The sequence below is a fragment of the Myodes glareolus genome, chromosome 16, assembly GCF_982192425.1.
Source record: "Myodes glareolus chromosome 16, mMyoGla1.1, whole genome shotgun sequence".
Classification (NCBI taxonomy): Eukaryota; Metazoa; Chordata; class Mammalia; order Rodentia; family Cricetidae; genus Myodes; species Myodes glareolus.
This window is the reverse complement of record NC_142041.1, coordinates 44,726,342-44,747,792: the sequence shown is the minus strand read 5'-3', so window position 1 is coordinate 44,747,792 and position 21,451 is coordinate 44,726,342. Positions and strand designations below refer to the sequence as shown.

General features: G+C 36.4%; 1 protein-coding gene across 6 annotated transcripts in view; it reads left to right on the top strand.

Moving 5' to 3' along the window:
- Epha7 (EPH receptor A7) overlaps positions 1-21,451 on the top strand; it is a 152,063-nt gene that overhangs the window by 41,299 nt on the left and 89,313 nt on the right. For all 6 annotated transcript variants that reach the window (XM_048420221.3, XM_048420220.3, XM_048420219.3 and 3 more), the window contains exons 4-5: positions 15,679-15,834; positions 16,625-16,960. In XM_048420221.3, the coding sequence (XP_048276178.1) occupies positions 15,679-15,834; positions 16,625-16,960 (492 nt within the window). The remainder of the gene's footprint in view (positions 1-15,678; positions 15,835-16,624; positions 16,961-21,451) is intronic.

Genomic DNA, 21,451 nt, shown 5'->3' with positions numbered 1-21,451 from the left:
AATCAGTGATCTGAAGTCGTATCTTGGTGAAACCTGTTCCTTGAGGAAGAGACCTGGTCAGTCATCCTATCAACTCAGACTATGAAACTCAATATAAACGGACTGCCCATGCATGCTTCCGCATTGCCAGGGGGCATGTTTCACTTCTTCCAAATAGTTTATATAGCAAACAAATTATGCAGAATGTTTGTAAGAATATGAATATACACATATATAATTAAAAAGTTTAGTTAAACACCTATTGCCTGCCAATGTATTTTGATATTCTCTGCTGGCTAGCAATTCAGTATTTATTACTTCCATAGTACTCCTGGTATTTCATAAATTCTTTATTCTCCTGCCATTTTCTGTGAAATTGGTAGAGGTGCCTATGAGACGCTGAGTTACATTCTGAAAGGTTTGCTCCTACACATATTAGTCTCATAGTAAAGTGTGCCTTTGAACTTTTCAAAAACATATTTTAAACCTTGCAACAGATTGTTACCCCATTAGTGTGTCGAGTGTGGATATCACGCTTTAGGTGCTCCAGGAAAGGGGCCCAAATACAATGGAACTGGTAACTATAGCGTTAGCTTTTATTGTCATAATTTATTAAAAACCCTTCAGAGATACTTATGATTCATAAGACAGCAACATAAATTTCCCGTTATCCTTAAAATATCCTATTCTCTCACATGCTGCTGTGTGAGAGTTCTAAGTGGTGGGCAGCTTGTAAAACATCAATATCAAATTCTGGAGCATGGTAATGTGAGATTGTGGTGAAACTGAGAGCCTGCTCTACATTGTTTCCAAATTAATGCTGAATAATAGAAATATGATTAAATGGGGTTTAGTAAATAAAGCAAGGTTTCCTGTTCTTTCACGGTGTTGGTTGAAGAAGTCAGATGTTCTGTTCCACACCTGACAGTTTGTTTTTCATTTGACCTATTTGCCTTTTCTTACTTTCCTTTCTTCTCTCTCTCCCTCCATCCCTCCCTTCCTTCTTTTCTTTCTTCTTAAAATAGGGCCCGACAGAAATCCACTTGTCTGTCTCGTTAGTGTTGAGCTTGAGCGCTGTGTGCCACTAAGCCTGATTATTCAGGCTTTCAATAAATTTCTTGTATCAAAAGTTCTGATTTAAAGAAAAGGTTGAAAATGATTACTCCTAAAGCAATCATTTCTGGTAACTTTGATTTTTTTGCCTTTTGATATCAAAGTAAAGTGTAATAATTTTTATTATAATAATAAAATTAGCTATAAAATATACTATAGAATATATGTCAAAGACTTATCTACCTATATGTGCTTGTGTATCATAGATATTTAAATAGAAGGTATAATTATATTGCCTCCTCAGGTCTTTGGGTTGTTGTTTTAATACATACATTACATGAGTGAGATGTATATGATAATTCAGAAGAGACCAATATATTTCAAGGATTTACAGTTGTCATAAGCATACAACTTTATTTAAATGGGTTCTAGATTTAATAAATTTGTGTTATAGGTTTCAGAATGAGGCTACTATATATACATAGCTGATTATTGAATTTCTATGTGGAAAAAAGCTCAGGTAACTGTACATACTCTTAGGCTATTAGAGCTGCAAGGAGAGTTAGGTGCGTTAATTATTTCATAAGTGGACAGAAAACTGTTTAAAAGTGGGAAACTTCATACGGCTGAGTGTGTAGCTAAGATGGCCTTCCTATCAGGTCCATGTTTCATGCAGCTAGCAAAAACAGTACATTTTATTTGAAGGAAATTATTTCCTCTGAACTCTAATTTTGTGAAATATTTTATATCACTCCACACTGTTTGTATAAAAAGTAGAATTTAAGCCTGGGGAAATCAAAGAACTTTGCAACCTTTATTGACATCATGTCTAGACATAGTCCTTTAACGTCTATAGCTTGAAAGGATTCACCCTCTAAGCTATTTCTTAAGAACTTTATTTAAAATCTACTAATTTAAATTACAAAATAATCATGTTGAAAAATGCACAGGGTATGTCTGTATTTTCCAAACTTCCGGACTCCTTTTCTTCCTGCTTCAAGCTGATTCACCCTTCGTCTTTGCCACTGGTGTTATGGTCACTCTAGTGAGAGCGATGCAGAGTACAAAATGGCTATTGTTAGCTTTCTGGTCTCCCCTGTAATGTACCTTCAGCCACCAAGTATTTACTTCAGAAATTACACAATGCTTCTTTTTTTTCCCCCAAATTATATAGTACCAAATCATTCATCCCTTGGTCTTTATATGTTTAGACATATTTATTAATTTCTGTTTTCTCTATTTGCTCCAACATTGACTCAAAAATAAAATTCAGCTTATATAAAATCTAGCCTAAGAATTTGCCAAGCCCATTCCACCCAGTATCCACCTGGGACAGTTTTGTACTTAAACTCTATCATTGACTTTTTATCTTATCCCTTCATCAGAATGCACTGTGTTAGCTGCTTTAAAACCTATCATCTCTCTTCTACTTAGTACAGATGGACAATTTCACATTTGTAGTCACCATTCAGATTGCTTTCATATTAAGATATGAAGATAATTTAATACACTCTCAGCTCTCTGTCCAGAACACTATTTTCTAGCACCACTAGTACAGAGTTAAAACACGTCCTTCTGTTCATTTCTCCTATTAATTATAAGAATGATAGATACATTTTTCATTTGGCTATGCAGTACACATTATTGTTCTTTCCCATGAGAAAACTTGTCAGGAACTCAGGTCGATCTGCATCGCTGTATTGGTGTTGATCACATTTGCTTTGCAGAGCTCCTCATTGCCATCTCTGGAGTCACTAGTAATTTTATGGCTTATATTTTAATAGTAATTTTATGATTTTATACTATACTTGCTCCAGTATAAGCCTGGAAAAGATAAAATAGCATGTGGACCTGTGAATAAATTTTAGGCCACATTTTGTTATACCCGTACTTTAGGTCAGAGATCAAATTAATTCTTTAGCCTCAGAAGTATAATGGTAAAAATGCAACTATATCAAAGGACAAATTGATGTAGATGTGTGTTTGTGCCTATAATAAATGGTAACAAAAGATGTAATGCCCCATTGTATTTAAATTGGCCTTTGTTCACTACAATAATTGTTTTAAAGAGCGCTAGTAAGAAATAAATTGAAAGGGTTTCTTTAACAAAGGGCCTTAGTGATATTTTGTAGTTTCTAATAGAAATCTTAATTATATGAATTTATTTTAATAGTGGCCTGTCTAGTTCCAAATTTCTATTCATAAATGAAAGTTTTATATTCTTCCTGTGTGACAATGCTAAGTAATTTTTCTCCTCACATTTGGATGTATTGTATTTGTGGGAAAAGAGTCTTTTTTCAGAACCCAGAGCCCATGGAAATTGTTACTCTTTTGCCATTTTGCTTTGAAATAGAGCCCTGAGCCAGGGATAATCTTCTCACGTATAACTCACGACTCTTGATTCCTTTCTTCCATGTTTAAGGGAGATGTCCCAGTTACTTTCATAAAATGTTTTCCTCACCATTCCTTCATTTATTTATGTCACTCTGTTAAATGTGCTTATGGAGTCATGTTAAGATGCCTGCTCTGTTGTGGCTGCGCTGTGGCTGTCCTTGACAGTGTAACAAGGAGTGTCATTAGAAGCAGACCCTGGTCCCTGCCTGAGGTAACTGAGGTCTTGTTGCCACCAGTCAGAATGTCACCTACCAGTCCCATTGATTGGATTTTTACTAAGTATTTGGTAAAAGGTGTCCTTGAATTAGTCTTGAAGGTACTTGGCATGGAGGTTTGTGGTAAGAGTGCAGATTTGTCACTGAGTTGAGGTTAACCAGTGTGTGCTTCAGAAATGCAGGGTTATATATGTCATAATCCCACCATCAGGACTCCTAGTGAAGTAGCAGAAACGCACGTACAGTACTAGTTATAGCACAGTAAATTCTGTGAGCTTGGTAAGTTACACAGTGAAGTCTCAGGAAGGCAGAGATGATGCTTTTAAGTGATAGGCGATTCTCACAGCCTTGATTGCTATTAATTTAAAAAAGAATAACGCTGTAGGGAGTGCCACTTCATGTATCTAACATAAGTCCTTTTTATACAGTGAGTTGAAATGATGCCCTACTCATTCCTGTATTTTCTGTTTGTAAGTTGTTGTTGATTGGAGTCCACAGGAACCGAAAAGAAAAGGATCAGGTATTTTCTAGGTGTGGAGATAAAACCCAGCGATTAATTACCTAGTTTGGATTAATTACCTAGTTTGCTTTTACAAGCTCCTAAGAGTGGGGCCCAGACATAGTATCCTTGCTGTTTGCACTTCATTTTGTTTTTCTCACAGATCTACAAATGTATGGGTTGGTTGCTGTTCTCTTTTTTCTTTCTTTTTTATTTTTTTAAGTTTTTTTCTAGCTAGTTCATATTTTTTGAAGAAAAGAAGGAAGCATTGTGCCAAGCAACATCATTTTTTGTAAAGATTTATTCTGCCTTTTATTTCCAGGAATTAAGGATGAGTGAACCTCTTCACCATCCTGATGCATCTTTTTTAAAATGTCCTGCTTCAGGGTAAACGGATTTCTTTATGATCTTCAGAAAATTTTCCCCTGACACAACAGAAATGATTATTTATCTCTCCACATGTTCAAACGGCCTCCAACTGCTTTAGGGGTATTTGCTTCACAAGACTTAGCATTGATTCACATTTTATAACCGACTAAATAAGGCAAACATAGACCCCACAAAATAGCTGTAAAGATAGCTTTCACTTATGCTTATTTTACTCATTTTTTGAAATTATTCTCGCAAAACTGATTATGAAATCTCATGTTATACTGCTTGTGTCAAACTTTGCTTGCAAGGAATGACTCCCGTTTTTGCTTTGTATTCTGCAGACTGGTTCTGTAAATATGTATAATCTAAATACATCATGTGGAGACAAACTAGCTTTGGTGAATACTCACAAAATAGTTTAATTTTATTTCTTTCTGCTGAGTTAATGGTTTTCTTAAACTTAAGCAAATTATAGATGTTTATGTTTATATTTCTCGTTGTACTGAAATATAAAAGTGAGGTAATCTGCCCTTATTGACTCTTTTGCCATTCCCATTCCCACCAAGAGCCTCTTTGAAAACCAAGCTAATAGCTGTCAGAAATAGCCTTCTGGTTTAAATATAAGTGGTCAATAGTAGTCTTTCATGTGCTTCCAGCTTAGCTCTTTGCACTCTTTCTCACTTCACGTTGATAAAACACTATGGCTTTGGCAACAAAGGCAACTTTACTGTTTCTGTTCACCACCGAAATCAGAGATAATTGGGCAGCTGCAAAATATGCACGGTAAGGTAGAGTATACATAATTTATAGAAGCCATTTCTTCTGATTCTTGGAAATTCCGTGCACATAAGCCCATTATCTGATTGTGACATATGAAGCGAGACAGTGTGGTGATGGGTTATTTTTAGAGGTCATCATATTTACTCTCTAAAGGTAGCTTTCATCTCCATCGTCTAGCACAGAAGTGGGCATACAGGTGGCACACACTAATTATCCAATCAGGGAACAAACCAGTTGGCTGTATTTGGTTAACTCTTTGAATTTCTTGCTGCGCAAAATGCACATCTGGTAGAAGACATGCCTCACACTTATCACATGGAAATTTGAATGAGCTCAAATACTGGAGTAGAAATTGATATAACAAAATAATAGTTGTTATCTATTTATTGTGTGCTTGTTTCATGTCAAGCACTGCGCCTTGCTGTCATATCACTATCTCTATTAATTCACGGTGGACTTTTCAAAGCTGACTGTATTCATACTGTAGATTAGAAAATTGGACCCCAAGAACTTAAGCAAATTTGTAAAGCTCACATGGATAATAAATGCAACAGAAACCAAACTCATGTTGTGGAGGTTGTACACGCTGAGTACTTAGCCTCTGGCCTGACCTATGCCTGGCAAGCACTCAACCAGGAGTCAAACCCTCAGTCCAATTGACGTCTGGATTAAAACAGATGAAAACAATGATGGCTGTAGAATTTAAAAGGTCGGTCATTTAAAACTTTTTTAAAAAATTCATTATTTATTCGTTATATGTATATGTACATGTTGTGACACATGTGTAGAGGTGAGAGAACAACTTGTAGGAGCTGATTCTCTCAAATGATGGGTGCTCGAACTCAGGTCTTCCAGCTCGGCAGCAAGTGCCTTTCATTATCTGCTGAACCATTTCACCAGTCCTAAAATACAAATATTAGCCTTTGAGACATGTTTTTATTTTTCTAATGAAAACTATTAGGTAATGCGTTCTGTTCTTTTAAACAGGGAATTCTCACTCATAAAAGTTAGATCTTTTGCTGTGTAGTCGACATCACCTTACCATTCTCACTATTTTGTAACAAAATGAATAAATAATACAAGAGAATTTGAAAAATATGTGGTCGGTATTAGAATGAATATAAGAGAAATATTTGGACGTAACCTTGACAGTGTCATAAATGCTATAGTACCGTAAATTATCCTCAACTAGAATGCCTACTATAATGAAATCTCCTTTTTGCAGCCTTTTGTTCACTCACATGTAAAGAAAATCATTCAGTGAATGGAATAATGTTGTGTATCCAATAAGCCATCCGCTCAGTTACTACAGATGAATATTTGAGTTTGATAAACGAGCTTCCCTCATTTAAAGGTTTTTAGCCCATAAGAAAACCATAGTAATACAGTGATTCAGCACAGTTCCCGAATCCTGAGTGTTTCTGGTTAACTAATTTTAAGCACTCTGGAGCTTCCACATAGAGGGGTTGGGGGAATGGAGGGAGAGAAGGAGGCAGGGATAGAGGGACGGAGAGATTGAGAATGTGCAGTCCTAGACTATGACATACGGATGGTATTGCGTGGGACTCAGAATGGTAGGACGGACTATTTTTAATCTTTCTTCGTGTAAGACCTGTTTTTTTTTTCCTTTTAATACTCTATATGATTTTTAACGAGACATTTCTGCACCTTTATCTACATGAGCTGATAAGATCATACAGAATTTGGATAAGGGTTTTAAATAGTGCCTCAGGATAGCTAAATGTGACAGAACAGAAGAGCTGATAGGCAGCCAGGGACGGTAAGGGAAACTGGTGTGTACATTCAAGACAGCCCTTCTCTTCCACACTCTCCCTGAAAGACCGAGTGAATGCCCTGCCTTTGCAAACCACTTTTTGTGATGTGTGTGGGAGATATAATAGAACCATGCATGGTGTTAAAGACCGCGTTTCAATTAACTCTGTTGCTGAGTCGCTTGTAGCCAGGTAAATGATTGCTGTGCTATTCTTAACTGTTTCCAAGAAGATATGTAAAGTCATAAAAAGAAATCCAAACAAGACAACTCAACCCCAAACTATTTAGTGCCTAGTCTTTTAGAGTTCATAACAAAGCAACAGAGGAAATTGAAACCTACTGTTAAATGATTTCCCCTCAAGCACATGCTCTCATGTGGTCAAGGAAGATCTGAACACAGGTGTTTAAAATCGAATCCACTTTCTCTGCCTCACATTGCCTCCTTGTCATGGGCCAGCATTTATACGGAAAATAGAGAAGACAAAAAGGAACTAGAATATTTTAACCTGACATCTTTATTCTATTTTTCTTACCACTTTGATCATGACGCCCTAATTATGATGGTATTCTGGTAAAAGAATGCTTAAACATAGCAACTTATCACATCTATCTTACCCTATTCATTTAATTAAAAATGCTTTGCATACAATATTTATTTGTTTTTACATTACAAATCTTACAAATTTACATTATAAAGCTTGTTTTTCATTCCCACCTTTTAACATAAATACAATAAATATTCAATTAAATACACAAAATAAGTAACAGACATCATGCAGCTACTAAATCCCCTGCAGTGACTTACTCTTTTCAGTCTTAAAAATCTGAAATTGTTTCCAGACACTGGAGTACCTGCTTTCCCGACCAGAATACCCTTCATGGTCTCTTTTCTACATTTTTTGTGAGTTAGTTATAGGGTAATGCGGATGGTGCTTCACAGACAGTAATATGTTCATTACATCATGTTGTTTTTATCCTCCCTGCCCGCTGTTCATTCTCAATGTGAAAAACCATAGCCTATCAGTGACAGGAGGTCTGGATTCCAGGCCGACTTTTGTAATTATTCCCACTGCGGGCCTGTCAATAGGATTAAAATACAGATTCTGGATCTGTCTCTCCCAGATGAGGTCAGCACTTTGAGCAGGGGGAGGCCTGTTTCTGCAAGCTCTGCTTCCCCTCTGCCTTATGGAAGCAGGGATATTAACGTGACACAAAATATTTGAAAGCTCCTAAGGAAACAAACCCGCTTGTCCTGAATTAGGCAAAATATCCATCTGCAATAAATAAAATGATGGCATTCATTAGAGTGCCGGCTATGTATGTCCATAGATTCTAAAATAATATTAAAACCCAGAAAGTTTCAATTACAGAACAATCCTTTAGTTCATAATTAATAAACTCTTTGCAGCTGTGTTACTGTGGCCGGAAACATCTGCAAAGCCTCATACTTAACTCACAGACACACACCATTCTTTTAGAAAATGTTCAATTGTGCTTAAAATCACAGGTCTAGAAATGAAGTAAGACCTGAGGAAGAAGAATCAAGTTTTATTCAATTAGCTCAGAGGAAGTTGGAGTATGGGTGATGCAGTGGAAGCAAACAGCCTTTCCCTCTCAAAGGGTAACCGTGAGAAGGTGAATGATGCAGTCACTTGCTCACTCATAACCAACTATATAGATGTATCTAAAGACTCTCATGCAGCCTGGCATGGGGCTTCATGGTTGAAGTGCAGTGGTAGACGCAGAGGACCTGAAGTTAGAGGCTACTCCAGCCTTGGCTACTCAGTGAGTTTGAGGCTAGCTTGACCTACATAGACCCTATCTCAAAGCAAAGAAGTAGAAATTAAATTAAACATATATTATAAATCCATAATTGTAAATTTGAACTGTTCACTATTTCTATTACATGACAAGTGTCTACTCAGATAAGGCTTAAACTCTGTAACTGTAAACTGTCCACCAAGTGAACATATGGGGAAGGACATTAATAGTGTAAGCTTTTAGAAATTCATTAGTTATTTCGTATATGTCTGTAAATATATTATAAAATGTTTGCATGTGGAATATATTTGTTGAAAAAGAATTCATGAGAAAAGTTAAAACAGTATTTTTTTTCTAAAGTTTGTTTGCTGGGACATTTTGACTTGAAGCTGTATTATTACTGCTATAATGTAATACAGTTAATATACCATAAAGCACAGCCACTGAAGTTCAGAATTTAAGTTTTTGGTGTGCCAGAAGGTGCTGCAAATTACTTTTATGTCCTTGGCATGACCATCAACAAGAAGCAGTTCCCAATAAAAGCACTTGCTCCTCCCAATGACCTTAAATCCTTTCAAAAGCTGATACTTACCTGCTGGGTGTTTCAAATAAATGGATTTTCATGTGTAATGTTCTGTAACTTTATTGTTGCATGTATCGGGTTACTTTTGCTTTTTTGTGTGTCAGAATTTAGTCTTTTGATGAATATATAATATTCCATTACATTTCATGGTAACTACTTTTACCCATTTGAGGAATTAAATACTCACTGGCACAAAAGAACCACTGACTCTGTTTCCCATTTATTCTCTAAAACTTGGTATTCTTTTGTAGCTAATTTTCTCCTGGTGGTTTTTAAATATTTTATTACACCTAAACACAGTGTATTTAGATACTATCTACCCCAGATCCCCTTCTGCTCCTCCTGTTGCCTCTCCCATGAACTTCTCCCAAACTTCATACCAATTTCCAGCTTTTTAAAAAATAGCATTTTCAATTTTAGCCTTTCTCTTTGGTGTAGTTGGCTCTCAATAATGCCTTTGACTTTCTTTACTACAGTGGCTAATGCTGTTGTAAATCTTTTTTTGTGTGTGTGCCTGTTTGCCATTTATATATCTCCTATGAAGAAACACTTATTATTTGTGATTGTATATGTGCTTTAGTTTCCCTGTATTCATTTATTATCTTCTTCGATTGGCTTATATGTGTTTTAATTTTGTACTATTTCTTAAAAGTCTCTTTATGCTTTTTGCAGTATTTTATTTTAAATCATAATCTTGTAATTAAAGATAAGGTTTTTTTTTTTCATTTTTGTCATGCATTTTACTTGAACGTCCATAATTTTAGGGACAATTTAGGACCTTCACAATGCTGATACTGAACAGTTGATTGACTTTAAAAAATGGAAATGTCCAACTATGAGCAAAGTTTGTGATAAATGTACACGAAACTACCATAAATGAAACCTGTCACGGTTTTAAATTTTTGCTTCTGTGGTATACACATGTGTGCATGGATACCTGTGTATGCAAAGGCCAGAAGTCAATAATTAGCAATAATTAGCTGGATTGCTTTCCACATTTTCAGCAGGTGGGTGTTCTTATTTCTTTGAGACAATCTTTCACTGAACACAGAGTTTATCAGTTTGCCTGAGGTCGTTGGCCTCCTCTCTCCACCTTCTGACACTGGGATGATAGGTGGGTACCATTGAGCCTGGCTGTTTATGGGCATTTTACGAATGAAGCTCAGGCCTACATCCATCATTTCATGGAGTGAATAGATATTAATAATTTTGGACATAAAAATATCTAGGTTCCAGTCATGATTCTGTAACTGTGACTTAGTCAAGGCAGTTTTTTTTTTCCACAGCTTTCCTAATGTACAGTCAGGGTGAATCCCCAAACAAGATATAGATTTTAGTTTAAATGTCAAGAGTTATGTCAAGTGTGCCTGAGATAAAAAGTAAATGAGCCCACTCCCAAGCAGGAAGTCATTCCTGGCTGTAGAGGATTCTTGAGTTCTGTGGATTTCCTAGGACAAGATTGTATAAAGAGGGTATTTATTGTTAGAATATTTTTTAATTTGAAATAGAATTGCATCACTTTGCCCCTCCCTTTCCTTTCTCCCATTTATCTTTCCTCAGTCCCCTCTCATACTTCCTCAAGTTGATAGCTTCCTTTTCTTTAATTTTTATTAACACACAGACCAACACACACACACACACACACACACACACACACACACACACACACAGAGAGAGAGAGAGAGAAAGAGAGAGAGAGAGAGAGAGAGAGAGAGAGAGAGAGCTAAATACTTCCTGCTGAGTCTGGTTTGGTGGTGGTGTGTTTCAAGACTGACCACTCTGCATTGGATAGCCAGTAAAGGTCTCATCCCTAGAAAACACCGACTTTCCTACTCCAGTAGTCCTTAGCTCCTGGGGGTTCTTTTGTCTATGGATGGGCACCATGGAATGTTCCCCTTCCTCTTTAACATGTCCATTGGTATTGTCATTGTTCCAGTCTTGTTTACTTGCTAAATAATTAGGTAAACGTGCCTTAGGTTTACCTCCATAGGTCACAAACTAAAAGAACCAAGCCCATCCTTATATTTGAACACTAGTGTGGACGGGAGAGAGCCATTTTACCTTATTACTTAGCCTGGAGCGGAGTGAACAATGCTTGCTGTTTTCTTTTTTTCTTTTTCTTTCTTTTTTTTTTGTGGACTTAAGGAATGTTCATTTAGAGCACACATTCTTTAAAACAGAGCTACGATTGTTCTGCTGACTGCATTAGACAGAAATCAACTCAGAGGCCAGGGCCCTCATTGCTCTAACACCTGGAATCCAGAGAAGGCAACTGTGGAAATGTGATTAGTAGGAATGTAGACTCGCAACTGAATACAAAGATTTGGAATTAACTTAAAATTTTTTTGTGTGTGTTTGGAAGTTAAGTGCATTATTATTTTTCTTATGTAATTATTTTATAAATGGGAAATTGGATTGCCTTTTTACTTTGTTAAGGAATTTAGATTGAAAAATTATCTGTATAAAGTTTATTATATAGAAGGGTATATTGTCATTAAACATAAATGAATAATAAAATCTAGTTTTTCATGGCAGCAAACAAAAGATCTTATTGTATGCTACCATAAAATTTTGTAGATATATTGTAATGGGAAATGTTTATAGTCTAGTATATGGAACTTTCCTAGACTCTTTCTTGGGTCTGATTTTCTGGTTAAGAAACAGACAAAATAAGCAAAACTTACTTTAGCATACAAAAATTGAGTTAAGATAGTAAACTTATTTATTCATTAAAGGCCCAAAGATTAAAAAATTCAGTCAAAAGAATCAAATTCAGGACTTTGTGTAACACAGAAAACTACCATTAAACTAGGTGAGAGTTTATTCTTAGAAAGACAATTAAATATTTGAAACAATAATTTATACATAACCTCATTCTTCATGAGTGCCTCACTATTCTACTTTTAAATCCATGGTCAAATATAAAAAGCAAAGGCTTAAAAAGGCAGAACATTAAATTAGTATGTTCATTTTTTTTTAAATTTGTTCTTCTCTCATGGGTTGTTTCCCAACTGCAGTTTCCCCTCTCTCCCCTCTTCCCATCTTTCCTCATCACCTCCCTCTCCCCAGATCCACTCCTCCTCTTTCTTCTATTTCTTCAGAAAAGAGCAAGCCTCTCAGAGATAGAAAGCAAATATGGCGTAACAAGTTACAATAATGCACACCCTATTCATTCCTGTGTGCTTGAGTTCTAGTTCCGTGAGCGACTTGAGCAGTCGAGCAAGGGAGGAAAAGTGTTTAAATCGTTGGTTCCCAGTCCTTAGGATGTTTTCTTCTATAAGACTATGTGTACTTGCAATCTGTATCCCTCAAGTCTTTCTAGTGCCTTTTAGAAAACCGCATGCAGCTGTACAGAGAAAGAGGCTGGAGTTCCTGTGCAGATGTGTTCTGTAGTCAGGAGACTGAATTCTCTTTGATGTGTATTCTAGAATAGGCTATTTTATAAGTTTATCTCATTGGTATTTGACTTTAGCTCTTTTACATAGATACCTTATCTGAGTTTCTAATTTTAAGACTGTCTGTTGCTTCCTTCCCAAGGTTTTCCCACCTACTTGCTCTCTGTTTTCCCGATAGATTCAGGTCCTGCCCTCCCATGCTCTTGCTTTTATTTTTAATACCCTTCGAAAAATTTTGAACTTATTTTAGATAACTCTAAATTGATAGTTTCCTTTGAGGTTAAATGAACTCACTTATTACAACTTATTATTTCCAGTATTACCTGCACAGAACCAAACATTACTTTCAAGGAAAACAATTATGAACACTTTTCCAGTATTGCCCTTATTTAATTATAGCCATGTATGCATTTCATAATTGTGTAGTGCCAGAATTCATAGTAAAGTTGTGATCATCATTTTAATATTCTCATAAAAGTGTTTTGGAGTATTGGCACATAGACTTCCAAACAAAAACAATGGCAGTAATTTGGTAATGGTATATTTAAAACAAGATAGCAAAGATCGATTGAAAATTACTTAGAATAACTAAAAGCCTTGAGAGGCAGCACTAAAATGAGACGCTTGTGGTGAGCAACATACGGTTTTTTGTGTGCAGACCTGTGTTCTAAATCCAGTTTTAACTTAGGGAAGAGGAATTATTTGAAGAATTCAGGTTACTTTTTCCTCAAATCTGTTTTCCCATCTGTTAAAAGGGAAATAGAATGTAATGAAATTTGAGAGATGAGCAATAAGACTTTTAAATTTCTTAACGTTAGATTATTATAGATACATCCTCAACATCGTGAATGTTCATGAAGAAATTCACTGTCTAATTTGGGGTTGTTGGGGGTTTCCCTTTATTAGAAAAAAATGGGCGAAAAATTCGTAGAGCTTCCACTAGTTAGCCTTAGTTTGCTACCTGAAAGCCTGCATCTGCTAAATGTCAAATCATAGTGTCACCATAGACTCCATTAGTCCTTTCTCTTCCCACTACTCTCCGTTAAAAATAAATAAGTGACAGTTCATTGTCAAGAGGAACTCTCTGACATTTCTAAACGGCAGCGTTTCAAGGTGCAGACTGAAGCAGTGCCTGCTCTGTTTTCTTCCACGTCATCTTTGATCTTGGTATACAGATAGAACGTGAAGCAAGATACAGTGGTCATTTATAAAGGAACAGTTTGTGTGTGTGTGTCTGTGTGTGTGTGTGTGTGTGTGTGTGTGTGCATGTGCTTGAGTGTGTGTGTGAAGGTTATTCTAGATTCTTACCAGTTAACATCCTTCAACAGGGCATGATCAAATCTGTATGAGTTGTTAATTTTGCTGTAATTTTGTATTGGAGAGATTGGTTTTCTGTGTACCTCGAGTGTGTAGTAATTGCTACTGAGAATGTGTAAGGATACATTGTCTGTCTTCGTCTAATGTAGCTGTTCCTGTTTTCTACTTCTGTACTGGAAAAAAACAATTTAGTGGAACAGATTGTGGGGGATCTTAATTTGCAATGAGATTGTGCTGTTACTGGTTATCTCTCTGTCGAAATATAGTGTATTTATAAATTTAATTCATGTTATAATATATACCTATCTTGTAAACAGTGTTGATTTCTTAAAATCCAAATAATATGTTTTTAAAAATTTCAAAACTGCCCAGAAAAATATCCAGGATGCCAACATATCTGAAGGTTATGACACTCCAGTATAATGGTTCTCACTTTCTGCTACCCAGAAAGTGAACTTTATTTAATTTTCTGATTTGCACACAAGGAGAATAAGCTAAACCTTTAAATAAGAGATAAATTTAAGATCTGGGTTTGGTGGCACACACCTTTCATCCCAGCATTTGGGAGATAGACTGTTACCTGTGAACTCAAGGCCTGCCTGATCTACATAGTGAATTATCGGGCAGTATAGAATAGTAAAAACTACACAGAGAGACCCTGTTTTAAAATTCCCAAAACAAAAGGATTAAAAATTAAAAAAATATGTTTATTTAAAACATCCACTAACTCTCCTTTATAGATATAGCTTTTCTTTTTCAATAAAGCATAAAGTACTTAGGTATTATTTTAATAAATACAAAGAATATGAATTGAGTCTGTTTAATATACTTAATGTAGAATACACTCAGTAACAACATTGCAGAAATAATAAAAATGTCAACGTGTAAAATTTTAATTGTAGATAGACATGAACATATGAAACACTCCAGATTATTAAGTGCTGCACACGTCCTAGCTTCTGTGGTTCTCTGCTCTTTGCCAGGCACAGTTGCTGGCTTCTTGGGGATGAACCCATGGTAGCAGAGGAGAAACAGGACCACCATGCGCTCCAGGTCACATTGCCCTTCTCCCTGATGATCAGTCCTCCTGCACTGTTAGAATTTTAGTATTTCTTGTACCAAAACCGTTTGTATCATAATTATACAGCGAGCCTGCTGTATAATTGCATGTTTTCAACATAAAGCTTGTAATCCCTGGAAAGTTGGGGCAGGACATTTCCTCCATATGCAAAGGAGAGTTTCTCTGTCGCTATTGCTCCTCTTCCGGTCCAGTGCTGATGGAAACGTCCTTTGGTTTTGCTTGAATTAGTCACCCTGCTCTTCAGTGTGCTAACCCGGCTCTGAGCCCAGCTGCAGGTGCAACTCTTCTGTGTTGTTTGTTTGTATCATTTTGTGTTAAAATCCAGTGTGAGATTGAACTGCTGGAATACGTTAAAGCACGTATTTGCTCATGGAAGGTTTCGCAATACCTTGGTTTTCTTTCTGAAGACTGTTCTGAGATGTAACAGTAATGGCCCAGCTCTCCTCACTTTCTCCCATCACTTGCTTCCCATCCAGCCTGTGGCCGCAGGTTCTACAAATCTTCCTCCCAAGATCTTCAGTGTTCCCGTTGTCCAACCCACAGTTTCTCTGACCGGGAAGGCTCCTCGAGATGCGAATGTGAAGATGGGTACTACAGAGCTCCTTCCGACCCGCCCTACGTCGCATGCACGAGTAAGTACTAGTCCAGAAAAAACGGCTTTTACTTCCTTTCCGTTCGTCTGTAACACCCAGTGGCGGATCAATAACCAAGGCAGACTTTAAGTTTGAAACTTCTAGTTTTTCATATTTGTAAGCTTTTCTATAAGCAGTTTCAGTTAAGAAGTAATGTAATTTCATTAATGTAATTTCACCTCTTGAAACAAAGAGTCATTTAATAATGACTCTTTTATATATGGTATTTTTTAGAAAATATTACAAATTATTGGCTGTAGAGTATATGAAATGTGACTAAGCAATAGTGTTTTCTGAACTACAATCCTAGTGATAACAAGAGCCAATCTTACATATTGTTGCTTTGATTAATGAGTGTTTGAGAGGCCCAAGTAGAAGGCAGCCTCACTCATTGCTCTCAGTCTTTCTCCAGCATATTGTGAATGAAATAGGTGTGTTTATTCTTACGTGGTTCAAAGGAAAGCTAAACAATCACACAACTCTTTACCATGGGCATGCTGTTTTAATTGCCTAGGAGAAGCATTGTTAATGACTGGAGTAAAAGTAGATAGGCAGTTGGTATTCTGTTCTTGTTCAACATTGACTGGAAAATAAACAAAGCCTCTTGCCAAGTGTTATAGCTTCTCTAGTGAAGACAGTGCCTTGTTTGTGTGAAAGACATCATGGTAGCCATTCTTCTGGCTTTCCCATTTTATTCTAATAATCCTATATACATGCTATTGTTCGTTTTGTTTGTATGCATTTTTCCTCTCCGTTTGCCTGCTTATTTATTTATTTTTGGCTTCCAAAGGGCCTCCCTCTGCACCCCAGAACCTTATTTTCAACATCAATCAAACCACTGTAAGTCTGGAGTGGAGTCCTCCAGCAGACAACGGGGGAAGAAACGATGTCACCTACAGAATATTGTGTAAGCGGTGCAGTTGGGAGCAAGGCGAATGTGTTCCATGTGGAAGTAACATTGGATACATGCCCCAGCAGACGGGGTTGGAGGATAACTATGTCACTGTCATGGACCTGCTTGCCCATGCAAATTACACTTTCGAAGTTGAAGCTGTGAATGGAGTTTCTGACTTAAGCCGATCGCAGCGGCTCTTTGCGGCTGTTAGCGTCACCACTGGTCAAGCAGGTAGGTGCCGCGTGTCTTTACTGAGTTCATAGTGTGGGGCTGCATTAGTTAGTGATTCTGCTTGAGTGGTTGTTAACAGCACTACACGGAAATTCATTTTGCCAGCTTATTGATTTAACTTTTACTTATTTCTCCTATTACCTGTTAAGTGACATTTATTCTTTTTAATATCTCCATAGTTCTGGCAAAGGACATAAAGGCAGAAGCATTTTAAGTCAGATTAAAGTGCTGTACTTTGAACTGTTTTGTTGGAAGTTCTAAAAGGGGAACAAGAAATTACTGGCCAAAATAGTGAATAGTATGTGTCCTTTTTCAATGTGGTTTATGCTTAGGATCATAATCTACATGACGGTTAAAAATAATGAATGATGTTGTTGTGCCATCGTATGATTCTTGTATTATCTGAAAACTTCCCTTTTTTATTTGCATTAGGGTATTTAAATATTATCACTGTATGTGGGTGGGATCCTGTGACTCTTCATGATTTTGTACCACATGCTTAACAAATTTAATGAGTATTTCAAAAGAAAAGATATTTGTGAACTTGTAGCTTAGTCTCATATTAGCTTTCATTATTTTTTTACTGATATTTGAAATGCCTTCCTTAGTTTTCATTGCAGTTAATATGTTCTGAAAAATGTGTGTAATGAAGTCGGCTTGAAAAGCCAGACATTTCTGAAACCACCAGAAAAATCTTATTACTGGAAAAAGTTTCAGAAATTGGAGCTTTTCTCAGCAGAGGCTGTTGAAAGATGTTGTGCAGTCGATATTCAGTAGATGTAGCCAAGGGCTAGGTTATCACCAGTCCTAAAAGTGGGCTGCAGTAGATGATGGAGTTTTGTGAGCATTGCAATAGGCTTATAGGAAAGTCCTTGTGGTCTTTGGCTGACTGTCTGAAACCAATCACAATTCTAACTTAAGAGCCTGGTCTAGCCTTCCTTTCTCTGTTAATTTTAACACCGTGTTGTCTGTTTAAGTTATATCTGCATAATGACAACTGCATATGGTTTTGTGCTGAGGAATATTTGTATATACATTGTATGTGTGTGTGTGTGTGTGTGTGTGTGTGTGTGTGTGTGTGTGTGTGTATGGGTGTTTAAAATATCAGCAGTGGACTGCTGTTGTGTTCTGGGAAGCACTGCGAAGGAATTAAGATAAAAACTAAAACTCCTTGAAGAGGAAATTTGTTGTTTCTCTACCTGGTCTCACTAAGAAGCAATCAGCAAAATGGGGTTTGGTGTGCAGAACTTGATTTGGGGTGGAGTTGAGATTAGGCAACCAGGGAAGAGCGAAGCAAACAAAAGTGGGTGAAGGGAAAATTGAGCTGTGATGTTGTCTTCTTGTTGGAATCTTATTCAGTCTCCAGGGAGCAGTCTCCACTTAATGAACTTCCGTGTTACCCTTTGTTGAAATGATTTTACACTCCGGTGTTTCCCAGATAGTGACTGTAAGTTTCACCTGGAAGGAATATGGTATCATTTTGCAGACAAAAAAAAAAAAAATCTGATGGAGGAGGGAAGTGAGTTCTGTTTCTTGGCAACTGTCTCAGCAGCTGGTAAAATAATTTCTTTTGTCCTTCACCAAGGGGACTGTGACCACCACATCACACCATCCATTACATAAAATTAAGTCATATTAAAAAAAATGAGGGGGCAAAGTTCAGGCAGTGTTTAGAGAAAGACAATGTTCTGGGCTAGTTCAGTGAAGATTTCCCTGAAGGGCTAGTGAGAGCCTCACTGTTGAAAACAAGACCTGATGCAGTGAGGATAGCTGGGTTTGGGGAGTACGCAAGTTGTTAATTGTTAATTTTGTGCGCCCTCCACAACACATCTTGCCTACTAATTGTAGTTTCTTCTGCTCCCCCTTTTATTGAAAATAGATTTCTTCCATCACATCCTATATCCTAATTACAGGTTCTCTTCCATCCACTTCTCCAAGTTTCTCTCTGCTTCCCCTCCTATCCAAATTAGGCTTCTAAGAGATAATAATGAAATAAAATATACTAAGATAAAATAATTTCTAAAAATCTATCATGTTAGAATTGAACAAAACTAGCAAAGAGATGTAAAAGAGCCCAATGGAGAGCGTTTTCAGAGAGCCTCCAGTTTGCACACAGGGAACCAGTTCGACTTCTCCATGGTTTAGGAGTTGTATAGGTGTTGTTTTCAGAAATGTAATCTTGCTGTCAGATTGTGGAGAACAGCCTGTAGTCTTGACAACAGCCTAGGTTTTTTTGAGTACTCCAATGGGACCTTTTTGGCTAACAACTCTAGTCTGTGTGACCTAATCCAAGGACTGGACGCTTCATTTGTGGAGACGAGATGTCTAGGTCGGGCTCTGTCTCCACCACTCTTTAGTGATTCCAGTTAGATTGCCTTTAACAACTCTCTAAGATTGAAGCAGATGCTTTCTGAAGCCACGAGAGTGTACCTGACATCAATCAGTGTGGTACATATATTATCACTGATAGCTTAGTCTCTTTTCTCTCCTTTATTCTAAGTTTTATTTCTCAAGGATGAATGGGTTTTATAGCACTCCTTATCATATCATTAAAGGTTTGAATAAATTTGTGAATTCTTATAAGTAAAACATTGAACTTAAGAATATAGCTTTTAAAGGAGTACTAGTAAATTGTTTGACCCAAATTATTGCAAGTAACTTTATTGACTACCTCAGACTTTTCACAAGTGTGCATGTTATTATATCAAAGATTTTTCTTACATCACTTAGTTGCGTAATCAAATACATGGGCATTCTCAGGTTAAATAAAGTAAGAACTATTGAGAGAAAGGGGATCTAATAATGTCCTGACAGAATAACTTTGAGAGATAACTTTCATAAATATAGTGATATCTATGATTGCCATTTCATTTCCTTTCTTTAAGGAAAAATATAATTCCATAATTTAGTGTAATTCATTTTATATTTTCAATGCCCAGAATTGATTTCCCAGTGTAAGCTTTATTTCAGTGTCCCTTTAGTTTGATTTGTGGCATTTATGTCACAAATAAAATACATTGAAGTCATATGATCTAGCATAATGCATAAGCAAAACTATACTAAAAAGATACTAGCAAAAGTTATTTTTTTCAATTTTCAGAAATAGCTGTATTCACATGAATGAATGTGATTCAACTATAATATTTTTAATCTTCTTTTTCCAATACTTAAAGTGGATACAAATCAAATTACATGTCAAATTGCATGTCATTTAAGTTGGTGTATTTTTATATTTCTTGGAAATCTATAACCTTGGTTTATAGTTGAAGGAATATGCTATAAGAATTAATATCTTCCTGTTCTAGAACATTTACTGATTATGTAAAGTAAGATTACATTCAGCAGTCTCCCTAAGATAACATTAGTTCACCACTAGATATAAAAAGCTACCAGTACAACTAAAATATAAAACATCATGTAGAGGAAGTGTTAATTTTATTAAAATGTGTGTGAATGAGCACATCTATGGAAAGCGGTGATCTCTAAGCCAGGAAGTGAAGCCTCAACAAAGCTGAACCCTGTTGGACTTTGTGTCAGGGACTGCAGTCTCCAGAACTGTAGGAAAATGACTTTAGGTAAGGCTATGGTATGTTCTAGCTGACCATGCTGACGAATGCAATTTTTCTTTGAAATAATGCTCTTCACCACATAGAGGGAAAAGAGAATATTTGCTTTCTGTGAACGTGAGTCTAAATGAGGCCCTTTGTGTCCTGAGCAAACTGAGGGGTGCAGATATTTATACTATTTGTGATTTTCCTTCTCGAAAATGTCTGAACCTGTTTAGTGAGGAGCCCGAGGAAATGCCAAAATGACCTGCAGTCATGCTTAGTTTTCCATACACAAGACAAGTTCCGTTCCAAGGAGATATGGAGCCTGCGATGTGATGGTGGCAGGAAACGCCGTAGAAATTAGTTATCAATTTTTGTTCCAGTTTTCAAGCTCGAAAAAGTTTGTCATATTATTGGCAATTTTAATCTAGCAATTTTCACATGATTAAGAGTTAGTGCTGTATATAATATTCTTGTGAAACAATTTTTATAACCATATTGTAGAGAATTAAATATGTAACTTACTAAATTTAAACCCTTTCTATTAAGTAAATACTGGATTATTACTTTTGAGCAGTCCATAATGGTAGTAGATGTAAAGTAATTCATAGATGATGTACTACCCTTAATAGAAGGTCTTTCATTTTGCTGCTGTAATTTTATTGAGTCCAGGCCTTAGCCAACTGTAAATGCTTCCTCTTAAACAATATTTACAAAGGAATAATTATTGCACTTTTAAATTTTAAAGAATGCATATAATTGTGAACTAGAAAGTAGGTTGCACTAAAATGTGTCCACTTGTTCTTTTCTTTTAAGTAGAAAAAGTACAAACCCCATGTTCACTTAGGGACCTAAGCTAATGTGCAAAAACAAGTGAGCAATATATAATCTTTAGTAGGTATCTGTTGAATTTGTTATCTGTTTCTGGAGACACTAAACAGGT